The sequence below is a fragment of the Diplotaxodon limnothrissa genome, linkage group LG14 (assembly GCF_057381915.1).
Source record: "Diplotaxodon limnothrissa isolate DT_005_m linkage group LG14, D_limnothrissa_male_GT1.1, whole genome shotgun sequence".
NCBI classification, from domain to species: Eukaryota; Metazoa; Chordata; class Actinopteri; order Cichliformes; family Cichlidae; genus Diplotaxodon; species Diplotaxodon limnothrissa.
In genome coordinates this window covers 12,244,009-12,271,821 of record NC_140609.1, presented here as the reverse complement: position 1 = coordinate 12,271,821, position 27,813 = coordinate 12,244,009, and the positions used below count along the sequence as shown (strand labels likewise).

At 41.0% G+C, this 27,813-nt stretch overlaps 1 protein-coding gene across 3 annotated transcripts in view; it reads left to right on the top strand.

The window, feature by feature from the left end:
• The window catches only part of rap1gap2a (RAP1 GTPase activating protein 2a), a 99,660-nt gene that overhangs the window by 57,782 nt on the left and 14,065 nt on the right, over window positions 1-27,813 (top strand). For all 3 annotated transcript variants that reach the window (XM_085371242.1, XM_085371244.1, XM_085371243.1), the window contains exons 3-8: window positions 15,973-16,057; window positions 22,432-22,467; window positions 25,592-25,624; window positions 25,751-25,972; window positions 26,076-26,179; window positions 27,501-27,579. In XM_085371242.1, coding sequence (XP_085227368.1) covers window positions 15,973-16,057; window positions 22,432-22,467; window positions 25,592-25,624; window positions 25,751-25,972; window positions 26,076-26,179; window positions 27,501-27,579 — 559 coding nt within the window. The remainder of the gene's footprint in view (window positions 1-15,972; window positions 16,058-22,431; window positions 22,468-25,591; window positions 25,625-25,750; window positions 25,973-26,075; window positions 26,180-27,500; window positions 27,580-27,813) is intronic.

The window sequence follows — 27,813 nt, the reverse complement described above, 5'->3', positions numbered from 1 at the left end:
ATATATTTGATCCAGTTTTCTAATTTTCATTAATACAACACATATGAAAAGAGCTTGTGCTCTATGCCTGTCTCCAAAGCATTTCTTTATTTCTGCTCTTATAGAGTCATTCTCTGTACTTGGTCCCCATTAAGCTGAACAGCATGAGTTCTGCTGCTTGTATTTGAATATTTATTTTACTGGCGATACATTAATGTCCTTTACAGCTCATTTATCTCTAGCTGCACACCTGCTTTGTATTTGTGTGTACATGTTTGTGTACGCACTGTCCGTCCCAGTGAACCCTCATATGCATCATTCAAGCTATTGAAAACACTTATAATACAAACTGATGTGCAGTTTTGGTGAAATTTCCCCAGTGCTCCAGTCTGTTCGTATGTGTCTGTGTGTCTGTGTTAGTATGAGCAACAGCATCATGCGTGATGCTAGAGTGCTTATTTAGGCCTAATCCATAATCACAGTATGCGGCTTCCTGTTCAAACTGTGTTGCCCCCTCTAACACAATTGAAAATATATACACTGTGCCTGTCTATATGTTGATATATTTACTCAAAATGCTTTTTCTGATGATTAAAAATGCATGCAGAGGTTCACTGTGTATAACTTATTCACTGATAATCAATAATTACTACTGTCTATAACTACAAGTATGTCTTTCCTGCAGATATTTTTCTCTTGGGGTTTTCTAAAGGTGCAAAGGAAAACTTTATTTTGCATCTACTATTCAAATCTTTCAAGGATGTTAAAAATTCTCTTGCATATTTCAGTTTACAAGGTTAGCCTGACTCATCACAGTAACCTTAGCATCTTCCTGTCATTTGTGCTTCTTTATTAGCACTTTATCTGGCAAATCTGTTTTATTTTCATCTGTAAGTAAATTAAAGCAAGTCTCTTAAAAGTTGTTACCTGTAAAATCATTATTACTGTGGGAAAAATCTTCATGTATGGTCAAATGTATTGGGCCACACCTCTTAATCTTTCAATTCAAGCGTTTGTAGTCCCACTGCCACAGGTGTGTAAAATCACACTCTTAGCTATGTGGCCTGCTTTTACAAATAAGTATTTTCATGAAATGTCTTTCCTCCTACTCTACATATTCCACAATCAACTGGAAGTGATTAAAAGTGGTTTTCAGAAATATACTTAAATATGCTTACATACATATCTAATAATACTCTTAGTATTATTACAAAGGTGACGTCTGGGAACAACAGCAACTCTGTCATGAAATGCCAGAACATGTAAAGTTACACTGCAGGTTCACCGAGTGCCTAAAAGTCTGCAACGCTCTGCTGATTGACTAACTGCAGAGCTCCAAACTTTCTCTGGCATTAACATCAGCAGAAGAACTGTGTACCAGGAGCTTCATGTATGGATTTGCATGGCCAAGCAGTTCCTATAGGAGTAATGTGTAATGTGTTGTTTATATAGTGTACAGGTATCATTGATTTTGACATACTGTACTACACTAACAGTAACAGCAAATTAACACTGTCAGATTTGATTTCAACACTATTAAAGTGTCTACATGGGTCCACACCAGAGCGTGTTAATTTAACTCTTTTTGGAGTGTTAACTCTGATTTAGTGTTAAATACTAAATCTGTCTAAAGCTGACAATGTAACACTTATTAACACTAAGTGTTAAGAGTTTATATATCAACTCTGATAGAGTATTTTATTTTAACTATATATGAGTTATTTTCTAATCATTCTAAAAATTGTAATTTTTACTTTTCTGAACTTTTAGAAATTCCTTGGGAAACAAACATTTATTAAAAAGAGGCAATGTTTTTCTGAAAAACATTTATTTTTGAACTGTGCACCACAATTTCAAAACATTTTCTAAAACATGTAACAATATGGAACAATGTACATGCTCTCGCTTTCATTAGAATATTGTTTATCAAAGGGTCTGACGTAGGTAAGCTGGTCAAAGCAAATAACGGCAATACAATATGCACGTCCTCCATTCATCACTTTGTTTAACTTTAACATACTCCTGCACTCCCCCATATTCCACCTCTGCAAGCAGGTGGAAATTCAAAAATTAAATGAGTTATGCAGTAATTAATTGCACAAATAGTCTGGTAAACAATTGCAACACTGTAAAAAAAAGAATAATTTTGAGCCTAACTTGTGTAAAGTATTTTCCCAAAATACAATCCTAGATACGAATCCATTGCCCATATTTAAACACAATATTCTACCCAGAACACGTTTGTTAAAATGGTGCTCTCTTAAACAACTGAAGAACACAGACAACAGTTAATGCCGAAATAAATTTAAAACCTGTCTTTTTAATTTTTACCTAAATCATATGCTCAAAACTCTGAAGGGATCTAAATGTTAGCCTAGAACCCAGTCAGCACATCTGCTACTGCCGTTTGCTAGATAGTTTTCAGGCTTCATGTAGCGCCATAATTTTATGCCAACAGTTCACAGACTAAAAATTGTTTTAGGTGTATTTGAGTTAGCAAAAAATTGGACTGAATATTCATATGCAAGCTTTTTTTTAAGGCTATAGTATTTGCCCGCAAACAATAAATTCCAGCGAGCTAAAACAGATGCTATCTCCGAGCAACGTGGCTAATGCCTTACACACTTTTGTCTCAACTCAAAGGAGCCACAGAAGTAAAAAGCTAATAATAATGACTAAAACAATCTCAGAAAAAAATGACTTACCAAGTGTGGCAAACAACTCTGGAGAGCAACATGCTCTGAAATGGCTTTGCTTCAGCTTTGGTTGGAACCTGTGATGCTGGGGGCGGAGCCTGTGAATTTACACTATAAGTGTCATAACCCCTTTAGGGGGTCAAGAGTTAACATTTCCATTGTAACACCTCCAGAGTTGATATCGAAACACTAATTTTTAACACTTGATTTTAACTAATATTATTTTCAGAGTTACATTAAAATAGTCTGACTCTACTTTGAGTAAAATTAACTCTACTTTTGCGTGAAGTCTGCTAACACCAAAACATTTAACACTTTTGAATTTGCTGTGAATTCGCTGAGAACGTCAAGTCTAGTGAGGTGATCGAGAGCGCCTTCCGAGCCCTCAGCGCTGAAAACAAACCCTACTTCACTAAAGAGGAGCTCTACCAGAACCTGACTAAAGAGCAGGCAGACTACTGTCTGTCACACATGAAGCCCTACCTCGACAGCAAGGGCCGCGAGCTGCCGTCAGCTTTCGACTTTGTCGAATTCACTCGCTCGCTCTTTGTCAACTGATCCTTTCCCTTAAAATCCAGAGAAGTTAGAGGGTTGCCTTTGATTTTATGTACATTAGTAATATACAGTTTTTAATATGTGAGAATTAATGTTGTTTTTGGTAGATTTTGATGCCAAGCTCGTGGTTTCCTGTTTGTTTCCACCTCCCTTGGAAAGTTATGCCAAAAAGCTGCAGTTTCCTGTTTAGTCTTCTGCACAAAGTTATATTGTACTATTAATATTTTCATCTGATTCTAAACAAGAAAGCAAATACGCATACTTCTCAAAATGTCAGGCTACTCCTTTGTCTACGAAAAGGGTAATACATGCACATTGATTCCAACACAATTATTAAAAATGACAATTCAGCCCCAGTTGGATCGTTCTCATGTCAAAATGTCAGGCTGGTAAGCTCCTTAAACAACAGGTATGGATAACCATCTAATCTGCACAGGGTCTTAAACAACTGAGAGAAATTCAACAATAAAAGCCTAGTCAATCATTACTCTAGTCTTATCATTCCTCATAAACCTTCATCTGCATCTCAGATTCCTTCTAGTTTAAACTGTTGATTCAGCCAGCATATCAGAGTGGCTGGAAACACTCTCCCTCAAAAATCCAGTCTCTTTACAGATCCTCACAAGGTTTTTCTCACCTTACATATATTATTTATAATAACAACTGTCACAGGAATGATGAGGACAGACACACAACAAAATGTGCTGATGAGTCGGTTATTAGTCAGCCCACAAGGACTGGGTGGAATAAGATTGCCGGCCTGTGGAGGAGGATTTTGTGTCGTGGCGCAACAAGTTCTACATTCTGTCCAATCTTGCAGAAAGTAAGGACACGAGTACTGATTCCACTCAGCTGTCTTCTGCGAAGCAGCTGAAACAGTCACTATACTTAGGCCTTGGTGTTGGAAGGAATTGTTTTAAGATCACCAAGGTTTCTCAAACAGCAACCCTTCATTCTTTTATCCTTCAACGGTTTGACGTGTACTTCTTTACAGGGACAGCCAAGACCAGACTGTTTTTTTTAGCATAATAAAAGGCAGTAGGTAGGGTCAGTCAAGGACACTTAGAACAAGTAGGTCCATAAATTAACCATGAAAGTCTTTCCTTCAGATTCATTCTCGAGAGAAGCTGGGAGGGGGTAGGGGTGTCATTTTCAGGATGAGCACGAACATTTTAAACATTTTCATATACATTTACCTCCTGACCTCTAAGTCTAGGAGGTTTCACATGTGCCAGATTTGTGTTTTAAAATGGTTTTATTGCCGTTGCTTCTGTTGCCATCGCCACTGTTTTTAATAATTTGTTATGGTCTTGCAGTTTTCTGTGATTATCCCAGATGTACGACTTGTTTCGGTGTATTAAACCCTTGCATTTCCCTTTGGACTCAGAAGGTTTAATTTGATTTGAAGTATCTCAACACTTGTTGTCCCTTAAGAGAAAATCTCATCAAACACTGCTGAGTGGCCGGGATCCTTCTGTTTGAGGGTCCTTGATATGGACAGCAAAAACTAACTTAAGAGCTGTGTCTCTTTGAAGAGCATGATACACTTTAAAATGGCTATGTTGCTGTTTAACAAGCATCCTGTATTGTCTCATCAAGTCTAGCTGTGTCCTGCAGGGCCATGTGGTGGTTGAAGATTTTTATGATAGAGCAAAATAAATCATGCTATCAGTTGGTAACAGATTACAAACATCATGAAAAACCTTCCTGGTTTCCCAGTGAAAACCCAGTTTGCAAACCAGTAAGCCAGAAGAAGAAAATTAGAGATACCCCTACACAAAACACAAGACATCTCAAAAACCAGATGACGCAGAAGGATTTTTTACACCTAAAGGTCACATTAAATGTTTCCAAAACTCCTGTATTTCCTGTTGCTCCACCTGGCAAGCTTCCTCTTTTTGTGCAACACTTATAAAGTATACAATAATAAAGTAGGATTACTCCCTTAAAAAAACAAAAAATGTAGTTTTTGAAAAAACAAAAACATTTTCAGAGAAGGATACACAAGAGCAGGTAGCCCATTTAGACAGTTACCAATTTTGCTCACTGAAATTTCTACATGGCAGCTACTATTAGCCCTTACACTCCCTGACTACTTTTCTAGATAAACCCATACCTGATCAGCCAATCACGGGGCAGCAACTCAGTCTATTTAAGTATATAGACGTGTTCAGAGGAGAATGGCCCGCTCCATACTCATAGGGGGGAAACAGCAATTGAGATAACCACTCATTACAACTAAGGTATGCAGAAGAGCATCTTTTCTGAATCTCTGCATAATAACATGCTGAACCTCGAAGCAGACGAGCTACAGCAGCAGAAGACCACAGTGGATGGGACTCCTGTCAGCTAAGAACAGGAAATTGAGGTTACAGTTACTGTAGGAGCTCAACAAAGTTGGACGAAAGCAAATTTGAAAAATATTACCTGGTCTGATAATTGCAAATTTATGCTGCAAGATTTGGACAGTAAGGTCAGAATTTGGCAATCACAACATTCAGGTGCCTGCATGTTGTGATTGCCTACACCAGGGCTGCCCAATCCCAGTCCTCAAGAGCTACTATCCTGCAGCTTTTAGATGCATCCCTACTCCAACACAGCTGAATCAAATGGTTTGATTACCTCTTCAGCATGCCATCATGTTTGGCAAAGGGCTGATAACAAGCCATTCATTTGATTCGGGTGTGTGGGAACAAGGATGCATCTAAAAGCTGCAGGACGGTAGTTCTCGAGGACCGGGATTGGGCACCCCTGGCCTACACTGTCGCCAGATCTTAATCCAGTGGAGCACCATTGGTTGTGTAGGAACCTGAGATTTACATAATGTATTTGCAGCCATAAAATCTGCAATAACTGCCTGATGCTGTCATATCAGTATGGATCCCACTCTGTGAGGAATGTTTCCAGCAGCTTGTTGAATCTGTGTCATGAAAACGTAGCACAGTTCTAAAGCCAAAATGTGGTCCAGTAGGGTCCTAACACGTGTAACAGATGGTGAGGGTAGCTAACTAGTCAAGCTAACTCTCAGTATTAACCGTCTTTTTTTCTACAACTTGATGAATTTATTGTTCTATGAAAATAGACTTGAAACAAAAGTAAAAGCCCCTTAGAATTAATGGAAACATTTGCTCTTTTAGTGCACTGAAGAACAAGGAAATTAGGGCTAACAATCTGACCTTATATTTTCTGTCTTTTTCAACCTAACATTACTTCATTTTATTCTGTGCACATACACAAAAGACTCTTGTTACACAGGTTTAAAGTATATGTTCTGCAAATTTAGTTAGGCTTTAAAATATTCATTTGCTCCAGGTTTCTAGCTCCAGGTGTTTAGCTCAATTCCATTTTTCAATTTAATTCCATTTCATTTATATAGCCCCAAATAACCACAGTCACCTCAAGGTCCTTTGTATTGTAAACTAATGTAAGGTTCTCCTTCCAGTGAGACCTACTGGAACCATTAAAATTCATTCCTTGCAGTTCTGCTCATAGGGTTTTGTAAAAGTAAATGAAAACAAATGGCCATGCAGTTTGTTTAAATGTTCAGTTTTGCTCCTATAATGAGAAACCTTATTTTCCTAGCTAAAGTTGTTCGAATGATATCATGCATTTAAAATGTTCAGTGAGATTTCTTTGTTTTCTTTTTTTTTTATTATGACTTTGCAGAAAAGAAAATCTGAGACTTCTTATAGGTGTTCAGCGTAGCCAGTGGGAGATTTTAAACATTTTTGCTAACAGAAAGAAATCCTCATTAAGAGATTAAGTGCAGTTACTGTTTAAAACTACAGTCTCTCATGCTGCTTTTCTTGACAACCTTACAAAGTTTTTCCTTCTGCCGCAGCTCCTTCCCTCTGCTCGCTGTCAAACTCTCCTCCTCCCGCTGTTTAACATTTCCGCTTTTATTCACTGACTCACTCGTGTTTCCATTCGTCCTTCTCGCAGTGTTTTTCTTCGCTATCCGCAAATTAATCCCCTTTTTAAACAGCGTTTAACTCTTCTTTGTGAATACCAGCTGAGTGGCTTTCTGTTTTTTTGGAAGGGGTTGCATTCAACAAGCTGATTTTTTAAAAAAAATAATGTTTAGGACCATTGTGCTCAACTAATGACACTACACAAAGACTAATTAGCTCTAAGGAGGTATACCTAAACTTTGCCATTATTATACATTAGTGTGAGATTTTTTGGGGTGAATGAAAAAAGCAATATGCTTCATATTGCTTGAACAAATTGTGTGAACATATACTGTGTGTGTATGACAGACAACCTTGTCTTTGAGTGTAATGGATGAGACGCTATTGTCTCTAACAAGTACCCAGGGACCCACCCAAGACAGCCCTATTTACCCAGCTCTGCACAGGGGATTGAGAGAGCTATTTTTAGTCTGCAGATTCATTTATTCTCGCTCTCCATACCTCGCTCTTTGGCCTTCTCTCTTTCAGCGATCTGTCTGGTATTCATTCATTCTGCGTCTCTGCCTCTCTGTCTTCATATCTTTCCATTTTTCTCCAGGACCTTTCTTCTCTGGTGTGGTTATCAACTACTCTGACGTGGTGGAGTTAGCGGAGAAGAGACATATTCAATGTCATCCGACAGATGCTTAACTCAGGTTTTTTTTTTACTCAAGTCAGTGACACTGGGTGAGATTGGGCAATGATAAAGAGGAAGTGCCCCCCCACATCACAAAATAAATAGGATAAGGCAGGATTTGAGGCATTTCGATTGATATGACATTGATAGCGATTGATACCAGGTACCTGTGTTTTTCACTGCAATGCAGTGCTGTGCAAGAGAACAAATAATCATAATATTAATTTTAAAAAAACTCTTGCTTCCTTAAATCAAAAGTTTTGATAACAAACCTCATGCAGATCATCTGAATAATAAAAAGAAAGAAGTCTCATTAATGCACTTCCTGTGCCTCAGATGAATGCACTGATACATGTATGTGACAGAAGTGTGATTAAAATGACAAAAATTAAAAAGAATAAAAGACAGACAGGTGAATCTTTCTAGGGATGCATCGTTAGATAACACCAGGGGATGTACCAGTGCTGCAAAAATAAAAGCAATTACAAAGAGCACTGACAGGACACCTTCTCTGAACCCATGTGGAATGACATTTCATTCAGCGAGGGAGTTTGCATTACATATTCTTACTGAAATTGTGCTGATATTCAGGTGTTTGCTGGATCGAATGGCCACAGGCTAATGAACTCACAAAATACGTCATCACCTCACAGACCGGTGACTATGAGCATTGCTGGGATATCCAAACAAAGTGTAATTAACTGCACGAAGCACGGCTGAAGAAAAAGAAGCAAACGCGTTTCAGCCCGTGGCCTTTATCAGTGTCACTCTGCTGCTGGGAGGTAAATACACATAAATGTCTAACGGTGCAGTGAGCCAGAGAACAACACTGACATTTCAGAGGCTAAAGCTACAATATGTAACCTTTTTACTGGCGTGTAGTGTTTTCTTTTGGTGTTAAGATGGTTAATTCCGTGTCGAGCAACAAAGCGTGCTTGTGTGTCTGACACACTGGTTTATTGCACATCTTTTATCTTAGAAGTCAGAGTTCTCGTCACTACCTCTGGCTTCAGCATATTAAATGGCACAGTTACAGTCAGTCAGAAGACGTTTTGGTTGTTTTTTTTTTCCAGGGTAGCAGACTTATGGCGGCATATTAAACACAATTTTCCTTGACAGGACGATCATAATTTCCCAGGGTGAGAGTCAGCAGCCTTCGAGAGGGCAAGACCTTCACTGGCATGTGTTTAATCTGATGCTTGGGTTAAATGCAGAAATAATTAGGAGAGAGAACCAAAGAGTCAAGTTAAAAAGGAGGAAGATGAGCAGAAGCCAAGGAGAGTCTTGGAGAATGAAGACCATAGCTTGATAAAAGCTTTGAAAGAGTATCTCTGAAAGCATAGGTGGTATAAATGGAAGATGGCTGAAAGCTCTTACAGATTAATTTCACTTCAAGGTTGACATTTTTTCTCTATCATCCACTTCATATATACCCTGTTCTTTAATGTGTGAAAACTACAACAAAATATTTGCTTAAAAAAGTTGTATATTATAGTTACCAACCACTTTGTTAGATAAACCTGTTCAACTGCACATTAATGTATGTACGGTCGGCAAGGTCTGTCATCTCGGTTGTGGGCAAAAGACCTGCAACTGACAAATAACTTGACAGAAACACAGTGCATTGTAGACATATTCAGAGAGAAATAGTCTGCTTCAAACTGATACAAAGGCAACAGTAAATCAAATAGCTACTCTTTACAAGACCATGGCGATGCCATTCCTGTCACCTACGAGCAGAAAACTGAGGCTACAATTACACTAAGAGCTCAAGAAAGTTGGAGAACAGCAGATTAGAAAAGGGTTACCTGGTTTGATGAATCACAATTTATGCCCTATCCACATAAACCATCTCTATCGTTTACACAAAATGATCTAAAAGGAGAAAATATCCAGTGGGCAATGAAAGTGCCTTGCTGATATCAGAGGTCAGAGGACAATGGCTAGACTGTTGACTGTACTCAAATAATGGTTACACCCAGTGTACGCAGAAGAGCTTTTTTGAATGTACAACGTATCAAACCTACAGCTGCAGAAGGCCACACCCGGTGCCACTCCTGTCACCCAAGAACAGAAAACTAAGGCTACAATTCGCACAGACACATTAAAGTTGGAGAATAATAATAAAACATTGCTTGGTCTAATGACTCATAATTTCTGCTGGGATGTTCAGATGGTAGGGCCAGAATTTGGCATATACAACATGAAAGCATGGATCCATCCTTCTTTGTACGACCGGTTCAGGCTGGTGGTGGATCTGATTGTGTGAGGGATATTTACCTGACACACTTTGGACCTGTTAGTACTAACTGAACATTATTTAAATTCCACAGCCTATCTGGGTATTGTTGATGACCATACCAGATCATCTTTTTATAACCACAGTGTACCCATCATCTGATGGCTGCTTCCAACAGTATGATGCACAATGTCACAAAGCTGAAATCATGTCAAACTGGTTTCTTGAACATTACAATGAGTTCTCTTTACTAAAATAACCCGCAGAGCCACCAGATCTCAGTTCAATAGATCACCTTTGGGATGTGGTTGACTGGGAGATTTGCATAAAGGATGGATCTCAAAAGAATCTTTCCAGCACTATGAAGAGTTAAGGCACCTATGAAGGCCAAACAGATCCAACCCTATACCAGCAAGGTGTACCCAATAAATTGGCTGGTGTATGTAAACTGTCACTATGGTTTAGTCTATGAAATGCAAAGGCAACTGTCTCTACTTTTACAGCAAACTGTCTTTCCTTTAGAGCCAGAGAGCTTCCAGCTTGTGTGTTTGAATATTTTAGTGCCGTTGGGTGAGAGTTCCAGTCTGTCACAAAAACAAGTTGTGAGGGTGATAATGACAGAGTGCATCTTCAGGTGTGTGTTTGCTCTTAAAACAGGGTCTGGAGAGTGTCACACATACACATAGAGGCACACGCGAACACCGAATCCATTTACTTTCTTGTACTCTATCAGCAGAACGGCTAAATGAAAAGGTTATTTACTTCCGCTGCTCCCTCCAGTGCACCAACTCTGTAGATGAAGGAGCCATTATTTTTGAACAAATTTATCTGTTGATTTAGAAATGCAGCAGCGTTTCTTTTTTTGGGATACAAGACATGCCGCTCCCTCCTCCCCTCCTTTCACCCCCCTCTCGCTATCTGTCTCCCCCTCTTATTGATAATGAGAATGTTTCAGGTTGTCTGGCTGGACGGTCTAATCTCCTGCCGGCTGCCAAATTTGTATCTATTCATGTCGCAGTAAGACAGAGAGGGCGAGGCATGATGTTCCCGCAGGAAGCAGCCGGTGACTTGGGCTGCAGTTGCCTCATAATTACTTCTCTCCTGACCTCTACACATATCCGTGCATATCTGGGATGCCTGAAGTCTTCATGGCAAACAGCTGACTAAGCCGTGCATCCATTTCTTAAATCTATATGTGGAGTAGACTTTTGGGACAGCTAATATGGAAAACTAGATTAAACACACAATGGAAAACGTAAGAGTTTTCATCCATACATGCACCCTTTTTTAAGGCTACACTTAGCTTGTTTGCAAATCTAAATTCTAGGCTCCATTCATAAAATACCATCATGGCTTCTTTAGGATCCATTCATGACTTCCTTACTTAACTACAGAGTATATGAGTCAAAAGGAATCACGTTGTCTGTATGTCACCTGTCAATATCAGCCAACATAAGTACTGATCAGGGCTGGAGCTGCCAGGTCTAATATGTGACATTGCAGCAGATTGTGCTGTGTGGTGTAATTCCTTATTACAGGCCTACTCCAATATACATGGTAGATGGATTCTTGTGTACCCTGCCCCCCCTATAATCAACCATCTTTCTTCCTTTTTTGTGTCCAATTACAGTTGTATTAACCCCATTACACGAACCATCAGTCATGTAATTGTCCAATCAGCACGAAGATCAGGCTCCTTATCAGGTTTCCTAACAAATATTAAGACCAACTGGAAACAGTACAGATTCATGAGCCCTTGGGAGAGGGCTCCATACCAGAGACCTGCACTTCACCCTCTTCCCGGTCCTTCTGTGTCTGTCCGCTGTTCTTTATTTTTATCATCTCAGCTCTCTCCATCGTCCTGATTTCCTCTTTTCATTTCCTTATCTCCTTACTAGGATCAGTCAGTCATGTAAAGATGTTGTCCCCCCTTTTTTTTGTTCCCCAAACACTCTTTTGTGTCCTGGATAGCTCTCCCGTTGACCCGCTTTCCAAATCTAATCTCGAGGGTTTAATCAATAACGGAGATGTATTAAAGCCTTTTTTCTTTTATGGGCCTTTCATTCAGCCTCTGTCACAAACACACACACATGCACACACACACACACACATGCACGCGTCACTGACATCGTCATTAGATAAACATGATGACTGTGTAGATGTAATTACTGTTGAATTAGCCATAATTAGCACCAGCTAAATCCAAGAAGGATTATAGGCACGCACTGCTGTACAAGAATGGTACAGCTTGTACTAGTTTTGATGTAAATGTAGAGCACAGCATGTCCTATTTTTCTTTGCGAGTTTACAACCTCTTAATCTTAGCTCCAGGTGACAGAGGGCCGAGTTAAGTTACAGTGCACCTAATTCATCCAACAATCACCTTTTTTTGTTTTGCAGTTTAAACAACCACTTTATTGTTGTGGATAGATGAATGGCTATTTCACATGTGACTATCCAGTTCTTGGAAGAGTACCCAGACCTCACAGACCCACACAGCTGTTCCTCCCCAGCAGTATTAAAAGAATCTAACAGTGTGGCAGTCACTGCCCATTTGCTCACTCAGAAATGAATGCTGCACATTATCCATGCTAGCTCAGAGCCAGAGGAATGAATGCAATTTGACCCTGTGATCTCACCTATAACAGCCTGTGTGCTTACTTGATAATGTTGTTTCCCTTTCCTTAAACGCTTATCCAAGTGATAGGCAGGAACCTGTCCTAGCTGATACAGGGTGAAAGGTGAGATACACCAAAGCAGGTCAGCGGTCTTTCACAAGGCTAACACAAAGAGACCACACACTGTCACGCTGCCGATTTAGAACCGCCAGTTAATCCAACATGTATATTTTAGACGGTGCGAGGAAGAAGCACAGCTGCACATGCAAACCTATGCAAAGAAAATTCACATTCTAAGCAATACTGCTTGCAAAGCCTTGTGAGCTACCTAACAGGCCCGCATTTTTTTTTTTTAACCACACTGTAGTTTTTACTCTTTCTTTTTCTTACCAGACAATTATTCAGGTATTTAGTTTTTCTTTGACCACAGTTCTTGTTAATTAAAAAAGTGCCTATTCCCAGAATTCTCATCTTGTGTTTATCTTTGCATCTGAGTCACAAAGTTGAATACACAGCAATATTTCCAAAACCTACCAGGGCCTTTAAAAAGTGCCCTAGTTTCTGAAGGAATAACTAGAAATCTCAAAGATTCTTCTTTCAGATTTCCATCCATTGCTTTACAAGATTACATGTTAAATAAAAGTTTCAGTTTTACTGTCTCCCTCATGACAAAGTCAGAGGCTCCGGAGCAGACTTGACAGCTGATAACTGGTGCCAATGCATAATGCTTCCTTTTCTTATATATCTCCATTTTTATCATTTTGTAATTTCTTCCAGTGCCACTGGAGTCTGTGGCAGCCCACAGAACTGTATAAAAAGCCACATTGACTGGGGACTATGAGGACCTCAGTTCTTTTCACCAGGCTTTATATCTGTCTCTTGGACCAAATGTTAAACTTTTATATTTGTTGAATCAAGTCAAGTTCAAAGACTCCAAATATCAGTTTTAAATTGTACGTATCATCTGGCATATTAGGCTAGGAAGGGGAATTCTCATACCTAGCCTTATCATTTTATTAACGCATTCACTTTCTCAGGCAAGAAGTGAACTCATATCTCCGAAACTCTTTAACATATCTAAATATAGTTTTATAGGAGCCGCAAAAAATGACCACTAGAGGGCAGTGCACTGATCAAGAACCAGCTCCCAGTTGAAGGAGACAGACAACCTCTCTACTTTTAAGATTAGGCCTAAACCTTTCCTTTTTGATAGAGCATATTGTTAGGGCTGGATCGAGTGACCATGAATCCTCCTTTAGTTACACTAGGCATAGGCTCCTGGCACTTCCCATGATGCACTGAGTGTGTCTTCTTCACTCACCTCTTTACAATATAAAGTCATCACTGACGCGTCCAGTGCCGCCTCCTCTCCCCCTGCCTCCATGCACACACGATTCCTTCTCATATTTCCTTCTCTGAGCCACTAGTGTTAACATACATAATCCACCTTAATTTAATTAACTTTAATTGGCTCTAATGAACTTAAACAGAAAGGGAGATCAAAGACAAGGTTCACCCGTTCGCAGTGAGTGCAGATAGGAGGTGTTGTCATAACAACACGATACATATCTACCACTGGAGGAAATTACTAAATGATACCTCCTTGATGGGCACTTTGTGGTCGCAGGCTGACCCTCACTTTGATGATTTGTCAGGAAGCCAATGTTCCTAAAAATAACAAGCCAGCTATTATGTGGTGAGATGTAATTTTAATGTATTATCCAGACTGTCATTCACAAACTCTGACCTTCACACCTCTATTGCTGGTATTAGGTCTAGCTTATAGGGTGGAGCTCTCCTCTAAGGAGTCTGCTGAACAACTGTGTGTTATTCTGTTTTCATAGAGGCTGATTTTAATAGCGCCTTCCTAGAGTATGACACGCCACATTTTCATCCAAACTTTCTATTCACACGTTGTCCCACGCACAGATATTCTCTATGACCTTCCTAATTTATTTCTTTGCTTCCTTCTTTCTGCTGTCCCAATGTGTCCTCTCCCTTCCTGGGCGGTAGCTATCTGATGTGATGCAATCACAGTTTTATTGCCTCAAAGACACAGCCCAGGCTGCAAGGACAACAGCTTCACATCTTTCCCTGCTTTTCTTGCGGACACAAATTCCCTCCATCCCTGCGCACAGGTGTAAATGTAAGGGACAGAAAGATAGGTGCCACTGTGCTGTAGAGACACACAGCAGGGGTTTACACAGAGACCTTAGTCTGGACAAGCTTTTCCTTTTCACAGGTCAGTGGGGGAAAAAGGCAACAGTGTCCTTCCCTGCTCTAGGGTAAAGAGAACAAAGAGAGAGAACAATGAACAATGTCTAAGAAAATGATGGGTGGTTGTTTTTTTTTAAGTCCTTATAAACTCCTCCAGTCTGTATTTCCTTACGACTGACATTCACACATCATCTGCCGACTGTAAGCTAACATACTACATACGCAGGGTGAACACAGCGCTGCGTTGTGTGATCACCGTGCCTGTGGAAAGAATTGGGCTTTTCATGTGTCCTGAAGAACAAGTAGGGCTATGTCTGGGTGTGTCCCAAAATATGGCTAATGGAGATGTGGCTGTGATTTTGCATCTTTTCTTTTTTTTTGTAATGTGAGCCTCATAAAAAAATGTGTCATCTGCCAACATCAAGGTGCACTGCTGGTTTAACTACAGAAAAGAAAGGAGTAGGACTATTTCTCCATTACATGACCACTTGACACTGCTGCATGAAAGGATGGAGGAGCTACGATAGCTCCATCTAACGAACAAAAGGGAGGGGGCATAGTCATTTCACGTTAAAAAAAAAAGCTAGACATATGCATTTATTGTGTTCCATTGTCTTTTTTGGACTCTAATCTCTCTCCAGAGGAAATAGAGGTAGAAATCGAACTGTGTGGAAAGCGGCTATGCTCACCGCTACACCACCAACTTGATCTTGATCTTAAATTCAACATGAGAGATGTTCATCTCAAACCGTCACGACTGAAGCTGCTGCTAATCCTCCAGCTGTCCATCAGTGACAGCTCAGTCTTGAACGTCTGGGATCATTAATGTGTGCTCGTGTGATACACAGAAACACATGAATCATCACGTAGTCTTCCAGCCCCAGATGACTTTTTTTTCAGGTTCTGTGTGACAGAGAACTTTGAAATATTGCGTATTTCAAACAGTTTAGCTTGAAAATTGTTTATTACTACTATTATATCATGGTGGACGGTGTTTAAACAGCAGAAACACCTTTAAATGTGTTCCAGAAAAACAAAAAAGATTTAGTATTTATTCTTCGTTTTTTCTTCTTCTCTCCAGGAAACAGGAGCTGCTGAACATCTCCAACGTCCCTTTGGGAGAATGTCCCCCATCACCACCCCGCACTGCACCGCCCAGCATGAAGGTATGAGCAGCTAGACACACCTACGCATGTTTGCTAATGGTGGGATATGATATTTGTCTACATGTGTTAAATCAGCTGACTGCGATTGTCCTCAGTGTGAAATCCCTTTAACAAGCATGCAATTCAGAGACAGTGACAAACACCACTGTCACAAAAGTTCAAGAGAACATATTTGTGGACGTAAATAAAGCACGGTGTTAGTTCGGGCAGGCCAAAGCCAAGCGAAGCTACAATCCCGGCAAATCAGCTGATCTCAGTGCCAGTCCCCATCAGCTCATGGCTCAGCTGATTCTGGCTCTCTCTTGCAAATTATTGCAGATGAAAATAGCAGTTTTCCTACCGTTGTCCTGGCTAAATGTCAGGCGAATACAGGCTATTATGCTTTTACAACATCTGCTATCTATGCCACAAATTAAAACCTATAATTTTTTAAAGATTCAAATCAGGTTCATTATTTATATCTATTATTATATATTATATCTATTATTGCTCTCAGAGAACACAAACATGCTGATGTCATTGTGTGAACTCAGTCGCATGCCCATTTTGCTGTGACGGTTCCTCCAGGCGTGGAGTACTGTAATCCTTCTTTTTCCAATGTCTGCTTGCCATTAAAAAAAGGGATTACGTCTGGAGGCAAGCGGAATAAGAGCCTGAGATACAATGAATGCTCATCTGTGCCGCTAAATCTTGGCTTTATATTTTGTCTCGAAATTTTACAGGAAAGTGAAGGATGCGTTCTACAAGACATCCAGTAAAAGGAAATGTCTATTCATTTGAGTGTGCACTTTACCTTGGCTCCTGTTACTTTGACTGGCACTTGGAAATTTCCGTATATGACAGCACGAAGCGGTTTTCGAGGACCTGATCTCACTTTTCTTCCATGCTTGTCATTGTTTTGAGCTTCCTTTTGCAGATAAAACGTTTTGTTGTTAAAAATGAATTGTGATGTAAATTGAATCATGGTCTACTACAGTGGGACCCCATTGGGACCACAGTGGGAACCAAAGTGAAAAACAAAAATATGAGAACGTAGCTAAACTACAGATCTTGTAGATGATCATCTTCCTCAGGTGCTGTTACACTGACTCATGTGGTGTGAGGTATGATGTTGTCAGACACTCTCTCTGCACTACTCTCACACTAAAGCTGAAGATCTTTCTTTCTTTTTCCTTCAGCATGACAAAAAGAAAGAATACATTCTGTATGGAGGGAGATTAGCATGGTGAGGAAGTAGCTGATGGCTCCTGGTCAGGATAGCAACCTCAAAGCAAGCCATCATTACTGAGTCCTCTGAATGGGAGTTTGTCCACGGTGAGAGAGGAACGATTGAACTGAATTATGTTCTCAGAGGAATCATATGTGAGAGAAATTATGGAAGAAATATAACTCAAGACAGAAGGCATCAATTACCTTCTTGATGTGTGGCTGATTTCTTGTAATTATCAAACAGCAGCCTCCAATTTTGCTGTGAGCTAGAGTGGCCTAATGGCGAGATACTCATCATCAGTCACACTGGCAGTGAACGTATGAAACATATAATTTTTTATAATTGCAGTTTACGGCAAATCCGTGCCTTTTGTGTAGAAACATTTGTCTCCTTTCTCAGATCGCAAAGCACATGTCGATAAAATCCGTTTTGTCAGCACTGTGTCGGCGCTAATCCTGCTTTTATCCATTTTTGTTTTTTAATTGTTAGATAGGTGCTCTCGTAAGAAGCTCTTTACGTGGTTAGGAAAAGCGTTTAAGGTTATAGGCGTCAGAGGACAGCTCACGAGCAAACGTGTTAAGGCAGCAGCGGCGGGAAAACTGTGTTTGCTCAAGTGATGCGTTTAAGTGCAAATCGGAGGTACTTCTGGTTTGTTGAGTATTTCCATTTCTGCTGCTTTACAGTCAAAAGCCACTCACAAGCTTATATAACGTGTGTGATGTGAGTATTTTGAAATTCAGATCCAAAATGCTGAATGTTATAAACAAATAACCCCTTCTTGATCATCTGTAAATATAATATTATTCTGACATACATGCACACCAGCCACTTCATTAGGTAAACCTTGCCATTCTTTTTGACTTCTGAACTCCCTTAAACCGTGGAGGCACAGATTCAACGGTGTGCTGCACATCCGTGAAGTGAATCTCCCATTAAACCACATCCCAAAGCTGCTCTGGTGGATTGAGATTCGGTGACTGTCTAGGTCGTTTGAGAACAGTGAACTCCTTGTTTTAGTTTTGTGACATGTTCTCTTATCCTGCTTGGAGCAGCCATCAAAACATGGGCACACTGTGGTCAGCAACAATGCTCAGACAGGCTGTTGTGTTCAAACCATGCTGGAGCTAAGGAGACCAGAGTATGCCAAGGAACAAGTGGTTATCTAAGTTTTTCTTGCTTTCCTATCAGCTGAAAGCAGTCGGACCCATTCTGCTCTGAACTCTGACGTTAACGAGGCATTTTCATCCAGAGAACCACCGCTCACTTGGCATTTTCTCTTTTTTCATACCATTCTCTGTAAACCCCAGAGATGGTTGTGTGGGAAAATCCCAGCAGATCAGCATTTTCTGAAATACCCAGATCAGCCTGTCTGGCACCAACAACCATTACCTTTCTTTCTCCGTCTGATGCTCAGTTTGAACTTAAGCAGGCCATTTTGACCACAAATACATGCCTAAGTGCATGTGGTTGCTGCCATCTCGTTGGCCGATTAGATATTTGCTATAACAAGACAAAACGTTCTCACTCCCAAAGCGTAACATATTACCCTATGTGACAAATAGCCGGGAAGTTACGCTTTCGGCCACCCAACACATTCCTATGTTACGCATTCGGAAACAGGAGGAATCATGAGAACCATTTGGACTGAATCTACACATGTACATTTATTTAGTTTCTCCTCATGAATTGCTTTGCAAAACACTATCTAACACGATTAAGGTTGTGGTAAAGGTTAGGGTTAGGGTTAGGACTGGAATACACTGCTGGAGCGTGTGTTACCGCTGGGAGCGTCATTCTATTGGATTCCATCCACAATCAGGCGCATATCATAGGGACACGGCAGGTTACCTTTCGCCCCTGGGACGCCTCGGGATGTGACAAATCGTCGGCATGTTACGCGTCGGGAATGAGAATGCTCTGAACAAGAAGTTGAACAGGTATACCTAACAAAGTGGCCCATGATCAATTTATAAGTTAGCATACTAAGTAGTTATGTATTTGGTGGTTTAACTCTAATTTATCCACACCATTGTACAGCAGTAGACTGGCTTAGGGAGTGTATGCTAAAACAGAGACTGTATAGTTTGTGCCTGGAATTTCTTCCTTACAGGTGATCTAATGTTTGTATTTGTACAATACTTTATTCAGGCACTTCCTTTTTGACATTAATAATGTGTATGGATGCTGATAGTCAACAGTCTTCAAAGAGAGCAACACCAAACTTGGCAATACCTTGGATGACTTACAGTGTGTGTGTGTGTGTATGTACTTGTTTAGGCATCTTTGAGAGGACAGAAAATTGGCATGTCACTATACTTGTGAGGACCAACAGTCTTATAAGGACAAAATGCCTGTCCATACAAGTTTTAAGGCATTTTTGAGGCTCAAAATAAGGTTTTAGTGTCAGATTTACAATTGTGTTATTGTTAGGTTTAGGGTAAGGCTAAGCGTGTGTGTGTGTGTGTGTGTGTGTGTGTGTGTGTGTGTGTGTGTGTGTGTGTGTGTGTGTGTGTGTGTGTGTGTGTGTCAGACACATAAACAAGGGCATGACCTGTTTTGCTTTGACAAACAATTCAGTTTGCTGCCTTACTTGATTTTCCTGTTTAAGCTTTAGTGGCCATGTTTGAAGGCAAAACAGACATTATAAATGTGTGGGAGAGGGAAGAGCTCTTCTAAAATGTAGAAGGAAGGGTAAGAATAAGAGGAAGGCAGGGACACTTAAAGACTCAAATGTTTTGGTTGCCCTTCTCAAGGTAAGTCTGCACTGGTTACCATGCAAGTCCCAGCAGTTTGATGTGTAATGGGGAGTTTTTTCAACTTGGCGCGCAAGTTTATGATGAATGAATGTAGGTTAGTAAGTTTCTACTCATACCAACTTATCATTTCAAAATCAAAGCAAGTGAACTTTAACTGAAGCTATCAGACATGTGTTCAAACTTTACTGTTATTGCCGCTAAGTTAATCAGTTACCTCGTCTTGCAGCTAATATTTGTTTATATTGTGACTTCAGAAATAGGCGTATGTCACATCGAGTCAAACTTCAGGTCCTCAAGTCACTGCAGGAGAAACAACCGCAGAGGCGCTTAGTGTTATGAGTGAGGTAGCGGCATCCTCTGCACCCTCTTAAACTTTCTACAGTTTTGTGCCTTCTTAATAGCTGCTTTACACCCACGTGTGCAACATTTTGCAACCAGAGAGCTAAAATATCACATTTACACATGCGTGTCAGTTCAGCTGCGTGCCATTGGGCCACAAGTGTGACAAAGCCGAGCAATGCTGAGAGGGGTTTTTTTGGGGAGGGGGTTAACAACGCGTTCTCAACTCTCAACGGTTGGATTTCATGTACACCTGATAGCTGAGAGGTCAGGGCTTTTAGTTTCGGTCCATCCCTTCACCCAAAAAGGCTGTGCATCTAATTAATGACTATTCAAATAGAAATGCCATGCAAATGCTGCAGATGTAATGTTCTGATATTTGGAAAAGAATAAAAATATATTTATGAGAGAAAGCAGAAGAAGAATGTGAGCAAGTTCAGTTCCTGTTTACTTTTTTTGTGCTTTGTCATCATTTCTGTCAGTGTCTGGGTGGTTGTGTTCATGATTAGCGTGAGTATGTGTGAATTCTAGCTACCAGTGAGTCTGCCAGTCATTGAGTCAGTCAGGCAGACTGACAGGCTGATCGTGGCAGCCTCCACAGGTTGCCATGGGAAATAAGATATCCAGATGTCACCGGGCTAACACAGAAAGAGTGAACGAGTGCGAGCAGGAGAGAAAAGGCAAGAAAAACTAAGAGAGAAAAAGGCTAATAAAAGAAAAGAGGAAATGACTGAGTAATAAGAGAGTATAGGGGACAGATTAGGAGAATGACACACTGAGATTAGAGAGCAACGGTGAGAAAAGGGAAGTAGGCATGTAGAGATATGTTTTAGACTGACAGTGGAACAGAAAGGCAGATATGGCTTCCTTGTCTTTGGACTTGTCTGGACACCATTGGAGGCTCAACATGCTGTCTGCACTCCCAAGAGCCCATTGGGACGCTGCAAAGGTGATCTGCTACAGCGTGTCTTTTTAGCTGCCCTGGGCACTGCTCAATGTAGCAAAAACTCCTTCACATGTGCCAGCATGACTCTAGCTGTCAAATATAATTAAAGTAGGCATTACACGACTTTGTTTGTTTTTGCAGAAGCAGTTTAAAAAGGAAGCACAACACTGCAGTTATAGAGTTGATGATGAGAGGCGCTCAACTTCTGTCTGTGTTTAAACCAGTTTTTTTTAATGGCAAGGTTAATTTGGGGTCAGAGATCAGTATCTCCTGTGATGTGAGTCAAAGCGCAGATGCGCTCACACACACTTGTTACCTAAAACTGTCCATGCATTGCTTTGCACGCTATATATGTGTCAAAATCTGAGCATAAGGCCATTATCACCCTTGCAGCTTGTTAATGTGGCAAGGCGGAGACCCCGTGGGAACAGGGCGGTGTGTGTGTGTGTGTGTGTGTGTGTGTGTGTGTGTGTGTGTGTGTGAATGCACTTAAGGAAGCTGGTTTGTGTGTTATGTAGTATGTGTTGCTCTTTGAGGAAGTGGTTTTTTATCAGTGTGTGAGCGCGTGTGGGTGTGAAAGACTGACCCAGCCCTCTGTGATGCTGCAGAGCTGATCCCGTGGAGGGGAGGGAGCGGCACAATCTACTCTTGCAGATGAATGTTATCAGTGTGAGGGCTTTAAATGCAGACGTTTAGGTTGAGCATTGAGTGTCAAAACACTTGTGTGAGGTGTAAATTGAAGCCAGCCAAAGGGCGATGATTGAACTGCTGCCGGCTAAATGGTGTCAGTAGCTTGTCGCCCTCTGACAGTCAGAGTTTAACTCTCTTTCAGCTTGTTTTAATAATAATAATAATAATAATAATGGATACTTTATTGATCCCCATGGGGAAATTACTTGTTTTTCTCTGCATTTGACCCATTCACTCAGTGAAGCAGTGGGCAGCCCACTAAGCAGGCGCCCGGGGAGCAGTGTGTAGGGACGGTACCTTGCTCAGGGGTACCTCAGGGTAGCCGTTAAGTGGATTCGAACCGCCGACCTTCCGATCATGGGGCGACCACTTTACCTACTGAGCTATCCCTGCCCCTTAGATACTTTGTAATCTATTTCTGTCTCTGTTCCAGTCTGCAGAGTTCTTCGACATGCTGGAAAAGATGCAGGTATGACGAAATTTTCATTCCTCTGAATGCCATTTCCTTCTCTGCTGCTGTCCCTCTATCATTTCCTTATTTCAGTATCTCTATTTCCTCCATTCTTTCCCTATCTTCAGCCAGCACTACTGAGCTATAGTAGAGAGGGTTTTTTTGCCATAAAAAGGTTCCTCCTATCACCTTGTTTTTCTTTGACCAAAATCAGCTTTAACATATACTTGAATAGGGTTCACGCTGATGATTTAATCACTGAAAGTCGGCGCTGCGTGTGTCTTAGATTGGATAATAGGCATGCAGGCGGCAGTGAACATCCACACAAAGATCTGGACTGGCATGACTATTTTCTCCTTCTCTGTGTGGAATACATTGATTTTATTTTTGTTCTGAACAAAGGCTGTCTCTCTCTGTGTGTTCGACCACTTTGTGCCCTCCACAGGGCCCTAAGGGTGCAGGCTTTGAGTTGTCTGACGACAGATGGGGTTGGGCGAGGGGGGTTAAAAAGGGTGAGGAGGAAGAGAAGTAAGGTAGGAAAGAAAACATACCAAAAAGGGAGCATATGACCATAGGAAGATTCAGACAGAGATAATTGCTCATGCGGGTTTATTATTAGATGTCCAAGACGTGAATTATTAGGTGGTCATACTGGGAACCGTTAATAGGTTAAAAATAGAAAGCCCCATACTTTTAAGTCATTAGACTTTCTTCGCTCAGGATCCAAGAGGTGTGAACTGACCTGCAGCTGAAAGTTAAGGAATGCCAGTTTTATCCAGTGACCCCTGAATGCACCATATTAAATACCAGAAAAGCTCCCTCCAACAAAATTATAACATTTCCATTTGTTTCTTTTAAACTTTCTTTGAGACTGCTGATGATTTGTGTTTATTTTTTTCCTTCTATTGTCAACGAATCCTTTAAAAAGACCAAAACAAACAATTCTTTGCATCCAAAGCCTGAAATATGATATTCCCCCACACTGTGGGACTCTACTGGCGCTCAAAAACTCAATGAGCATTGACTGACTTGTCGGCCTCTGTAGTTCATTTTAGGTCAGTCTCATGTGCGCAGCCTTTTCTGATTATTGCAGTGAGTATTATTCACTGTACCACATACGAATTGATCCACTGTTGAAAATATTCTTTACAGTATCAGTAACAGCAAGTAAGACTGCCGTGTGGTCTATTTACAGTTAGAGAAACACAGCATCGTGTAAGAGACTGAGTCAAAAACAATGTAAAATAGCATCTGTGTTTAGAATAGAAGTAAACAGAAATAGCTAAGAGGAGACAAGGTGTGAGATGGTAAGTCAGCGTGAGGGAGAACCTGATTGAGGACATCACTGGAGTTATTTAGAAAGTGTAACTAGAGGATGACAGCCCCCTAAGCAGCCTGATGATCAAAGAGTCACACACGTATGCAGAGTGAAACTGGCAGCTCATCGGTCTTTGCTGAAGCTCAGCTTGCATTGACCTTCTCGTCTGGGCTCTGAACGTTTGGAATCAGGCTTTCAAAGTGTGTTCCTGATGATGAAGGTCACTTTTTTCTTTTTTTTTGCTCCCCATCTCCGGTCCACTCCCTCCTTTCCTGTTCTTTTGTCAGCTTCACCAATTTTCACCCCTCTCTCTGCTTCCTCTGCCTTTGGCTTTTCTGTATGACCAAAAATCGAAGCCTCTGAAGACTCTTTCTGATCAGTGTCGTACTGTTGACACTGACTCCCTGCTGACTGCAACAGCTGCTCCATCAGTATGCACTCAGACAGACATAAACCACTACAGATTAGACTTAGAAGTGTGTGCAAACACTTGTATGTGTGTGTGTGTCGGGGTTGCATTTGCACTCTTCAAATGAATTCTGCCTGACTCTTGGTATGATTGGTGGCAGTATAAGCGATGGCGGTGGCGTGGTGGTGGTGTGTATGCTAAGAGCTGTGAATCTGCACACATGCATTTATTTCCTCACTCTTATTCTCAGTCATGTAGATGAGCTGTTCCACTGGGCCTGTAGCATAATTGGCCAATTTACTGTGTGTACTAGATTGGCTTTTCGTAGCTGCATATATTTGCACTGCGCTGCATACTATGAAAAAAAAGGCTTCGGCCTGCGCCTCAGCGTTTCTGTGTTCCAACAAATGATAATAACAAGTGAAGAAAGGAACACTTAGTGTGTGGAAGCTGGATTCAGAGAGGGGATGACTAAGTGACTGCATTACCTGTGTGCGCTCGTGCATGTGTGTGTGTTTGTGTTTGCAAGAGAGTATATTAGCACGTATGACTCACTCTGTTTTCACCTGTCAGCAGATGAGACAGTCTGAAGTCTGAAAACAAGAATGTTTCTGCACCCTTTTGGAACATTGCACAAATAAACTGAACTTGTATTTTTTTAAATTCTTTTTTGACCTCTTGTGCTTTTCCACTCTTATGCTGCGATTGGACTTTAATAAGGTCCCTAAAGCTGAAGAGACCAAAAAATGGAAGGTGTGACTCGATACACACTTGTTGATATCTTCTCTGTGGGTCTCATTAGTGTGTCTGTGTGTGTCACCATTTATTCTGCATGCTGTGCTTCATTGCTGCACTGCTTTGCTCTGTGGTCGGACTCCTCGCCGCGAAGGAATTCTGAACACCCCGTGAATGTTTTTCAGACTTTTCTCAGGGCTTTCAAAGTGCAAAAATCCATAACCCCCTGATCAGATTGATTATAAGTTGAATGAACTCCAGCTGTCAATTGATCCTCTCCGGCCTGCCAGAGTTGCTGGCTCCTGCTGCCACAGAATATAAATGACTGGCTGCCCGGAGCCCTGCACCACCAACAATGCAGACAGGCCTCAGCAGTATTTTAGAGGTCACACTGGAGCTGGGCTAGCAGTGCCAAAGGCACACAGCTCTAAAATCTCAGGGGCCACTGAATCAAACACACTCCCTCGCTGATGTTTGCTGATGACTTTGCATTTTGCGTTGCATCATCGCCCCGACATTTATTTAGTATCGTGAGCTGCGCTCCCCTTTCGCACCTGTGTTTGTGGATGTGCTTGGATCTGTTTCACCGTCGCAAAAGTCAGTGAAGTTCATACAAGTTAAAAGTGTTACTGATGGTGTGTGCATATGTGTATGTATGTCTGTCCTCTTTTCTTTTACAGGATGACTATATCCCCTACCCACGGATAGAAGATGTGAGTCATTTCTAGCTCATCTTTCACTCAGCCATAATGCAAAACATTTGCAACCTTTGGCAAAACATGAAAAGCACACACTTTTTTAGTTGGTTATGTTTTATGTTGGTTTATGTTACACGCAAGGTCCTAGAGAAAGGTGGTCCATACCCCCAGGTAATCCTGCCCCAGTTCGGGGGTTATTGGATTGAAGATGTGGAGGCACCGGCAGGAACTCCATCTTCCTCAGAATCTAGTTTCTGTGAGGAGGAAGACGGAGGAGAGGGCATGAGCCCCGGTGGGGGGCACAGCTACCGTCTGGAGTGCAACAGCACAGCCCGTGCCTACCGCAAACACTTCCTGGGCAAGGTTAGTGCAGTCATGTCAGTTTGTACCAAGCAGTGCGAGTCTTTAAAGTCTAAACTGCACCTTTCTCCCTCGCTTACCTCCTTCTCTGTATCCATACACCCAGGAGCACATGAACTACTATTGCACCAGCAGCAGCATAGGCAACCTCATCATGTCCCTGAAACACGAAGAGGCTGAGGGACAGGAGTTCCTGCGCATCATGCTCAGGTACAATCAGGCAAAGGCAGCAACAGTAGCTTCACTTCACATATTATAAGTTCAGGATTTAAAGTCTGATGTGGTTTTCCTTCATGTTCCTGTTAGTGATGGGCTAAACCAAAAATACCTGCCATAGCGTGATAATAAGAGCGAAAGGAGGATGAATGAAAACCTGTCCTGGCCTAGTGCCAGTTCAGATTCTTCTAAAACAAATGTTGTGGCAAAAATCAATCCATCCACACGACCCAAATGCCATTCTCAAACATTTGCGCTACATTTTTGTGACATTTCTGTCTGAACCACAGTCAAGCTCCAATTAATTATTCGACAAACCTAAAACCCCAAAGAAACACAAACACTGTTGGCATGGCTAAAACACACTAATAACCCAGGCCTCCATTCTGTTTTATTGCAGCTCTGTGCACTCCATGTTTGCCAAATTTCATATGATTTTGTTGCTCTGTGATGAATGTTTTTTGCTATTATCACAGTTGGTGACATTTTGATTAACGGGCGAGCAAAACAAATAGCATAATGCTTTGTTGTTACGTAGCCATTGTGGGTGTTGCACAGAGAACTGTAGCCAGGTGATTGCTAATCTTCTCTATGACAGATGACTGTGATAATGCTAGTGTTATGAGCAGCACTGCTACATTTAGAGTCAATGAGCCCAGTGACTTTATTTTTTTTTCAATTCGAAATTGGTTAAAATGATTAGTTCACATTTCCTCATATTCTTCCTTAAATTTCACCGGGACAGTGAACTACATGGACACTAGGAGTTAACTAGAAATCTCTTTGATGGAACAAATTCTTGAACGGTCCTATAAGTCCTTTTACATTCAGCCCATTTTGAGTGGGCGGGGCCAGTAAAATTCCCATTTCTGTCAGTGTAAGAACTTTAACTGCCCATTTAATCCCCATTGGGTTTAAAGTGCAACAAACAATTGTGTAAAATAAGAGAAAAAGTTACGCAGCTCCCTGCCCAGACTGTACTGTAATTATAAAATAAAGTTTTTGTTCATTCACATTTTGCATTTTTTTTTTAACTGTGGGACCACTGTAAAAAATTGACATGTTAATTGTTTGTTTTTTTTTAATCTATCACAAAATTACTTTAGTGTCCTATGAAATGCCATAGATGAGTTCTTAATCAGTAGGAAAACTTATGAAAACACAGTTAAAAGTCCAAAATGTATGCCCTCCAATACATTTTCCAAAGCCATCCAATGGGCCGGATCAGAGTCTTTGCCAGCCCGATTTTAGTCCACGGGCCTTATGTTTGACATCCCTTCTCTATGTGGATGACCAATTTATATTCTTCTTGCAGGTCGAGGACCAAAACAGTTCACGATAGGATCTCTTTAGCAGGGATCAACCAGCTGCCCAGCGTACCACAGATTGCCAAGGTAAGATAGAGCTCACAGGTACACCAGGTTTAAAGGCAGACAGTCTCCATGCACATATAGCAACATCAAAACATAATGGCACATATTCAGGGAGGTATGGTGAACACCTGAGCGTGAGGGAGAAGGAAAGACTTTCGTAATCACATGTATTATTTCAGAATAGCACTTCTCACAAGTAATAACTGGACAAAAATTGCATTAAAGAAGTCAAGGTAACAGGAAAAAATGTTGAAG